Here is a 1,114-nt window from a genome sequence, read left to right as displayed (position 1 = left end):
AGGGAAAGAAGAAAGAATATAAATAAAGGCAGCATCTCAACCCGCCCGATGAAGGAAGATCTGGCAATTCAGAGCCTGCAGTGCCTGACGGACGTTTCCCTCACGTCCACCGCCCAAGCGGGGCAGCTCTGCCCCTCGCCCCGTGGTGCCCAACTAACCAAACCTCCCTCCCAGCAGAAAAAAGAAAGGAAACTCTGCTCACATCATCCACACGCCGGCCGCGATGTTCAGGGGGTTGATGGTGACACAGTTCCAGAGACCAGCGAAGGCACAGGCTGGAAGGCAAAGAGGCTTTCAGTGACCATGAAGACCAGCCCAGTGTGCCCACAGCGGCAGCGGGGCCAGAGCCCGGCAGGCAGGGCTGGCTTCTGCTCCCGGCTCTGCCCTGCGACGGGACCTTGCAGCCCCACCAGCTCGATTTTGCTCTCCTGTGTTTTGGGCTGTTCTGCAGATCAGGGGCTGCCCAGGAGAGCCCTTGCCTTGGCCGGCACCGCAGATCAGCCTGTACCGACCAGCACAGGAGGGCGGGTGGAAAGGGCTGATGGCCCGATGAGGAGCCCGGGAGTGTTCCCAGCTCCCCCGGCCGGGTACCCTTTTGCTCTGAATATTTGGTGTCTCGGCGTGACACTTGCACAACTGTTTTACTTGAGTACAACAGAGCATCTGCCTTTACATGGAGTTACGTATGAGGCACTCTGTGGCACCCGGGGTTTTATTTGCTAAGGAAGAACCGCTTTCCCCCAGGATGAACAAAGAGGTCCCAGCAGGCCTGAGCAGCACAGGGAAAGTTCGGCAAAAACGTTACCTGCAGCACCAAGGCACATGGGCAAACGATAAATAAAGCAGAGGTGAACCTGGTCTCAGCCACACAGTGCTGGTTCTGCACTAGAGGTGGGCAGAAAAGAGCCAAGGTTGGGTCTCCACCAACACAAACGGAAGCGGATGCCAGTTAAAGCAGAGCCCAAAATAGCCCCAGCGCTCCCGATTGGCGTGCAAGGAGAGGCATCAGGCAGCAGCAATTCAAGCCGAGGTGGCATCTGCCTCCTCCCTGCCTCATTAAACTTGCAGAGCGCTCCCGGCACTTGATACGGCCCCTCTCCTCCACCGACCCCGG

At 58.2% G+C, this 1,114-nt stretch overlaps 1 protein-coding gene across 1 annotated transcript in view; it reads right to left on the bottom strand.

Annotated features, from left to right (window-relative positions):
* The window catches only part of CACFD1 (calcium channel flower domain containing 1), a gene marked incomplete at its 5' end in the record, with an annotated part of 6,225 nt that overhangs the window by 1,314 nt on the left and 3,797 nt on the right, over positions 1 to 1,114 (bottom strand). Inside the window, 2 exons of the mRNA XM_010284662.1 lie at positions 203 to 275; positions 752 to 769. Of these exons, the coding sequence (XP_010282964.1) occupies positions 203 to 275; positions 752 to 769 (91 nt within the window). The remainder of the gene's footprint in view (positions 1 to 202; positions 276 to 751; positions 770 to 1,114) is intronic.

The sequence above is a fragment of the Phaethon lepturus genome, unplaced genomic scaffold, assembly GCF_000687285.1.
Source record: "Phaethon lepturus isolate BGI_N335 unplaced genomic scaffold, ASM68728v1 scaffold33573, whole genome shotgun sequence".
Taxonomy (NCBI): domain Eukaryota; kingdom Metazoa; phylum Chordata; class Aves; order Phaethontiformes; family Phaethontidae; genus Phaethon; species Phaethon lepturus.
Note: the sequence above shows the minus strand (reverse complement) of the source record. Positions and strands in the feature narration are given on the sequence as shown.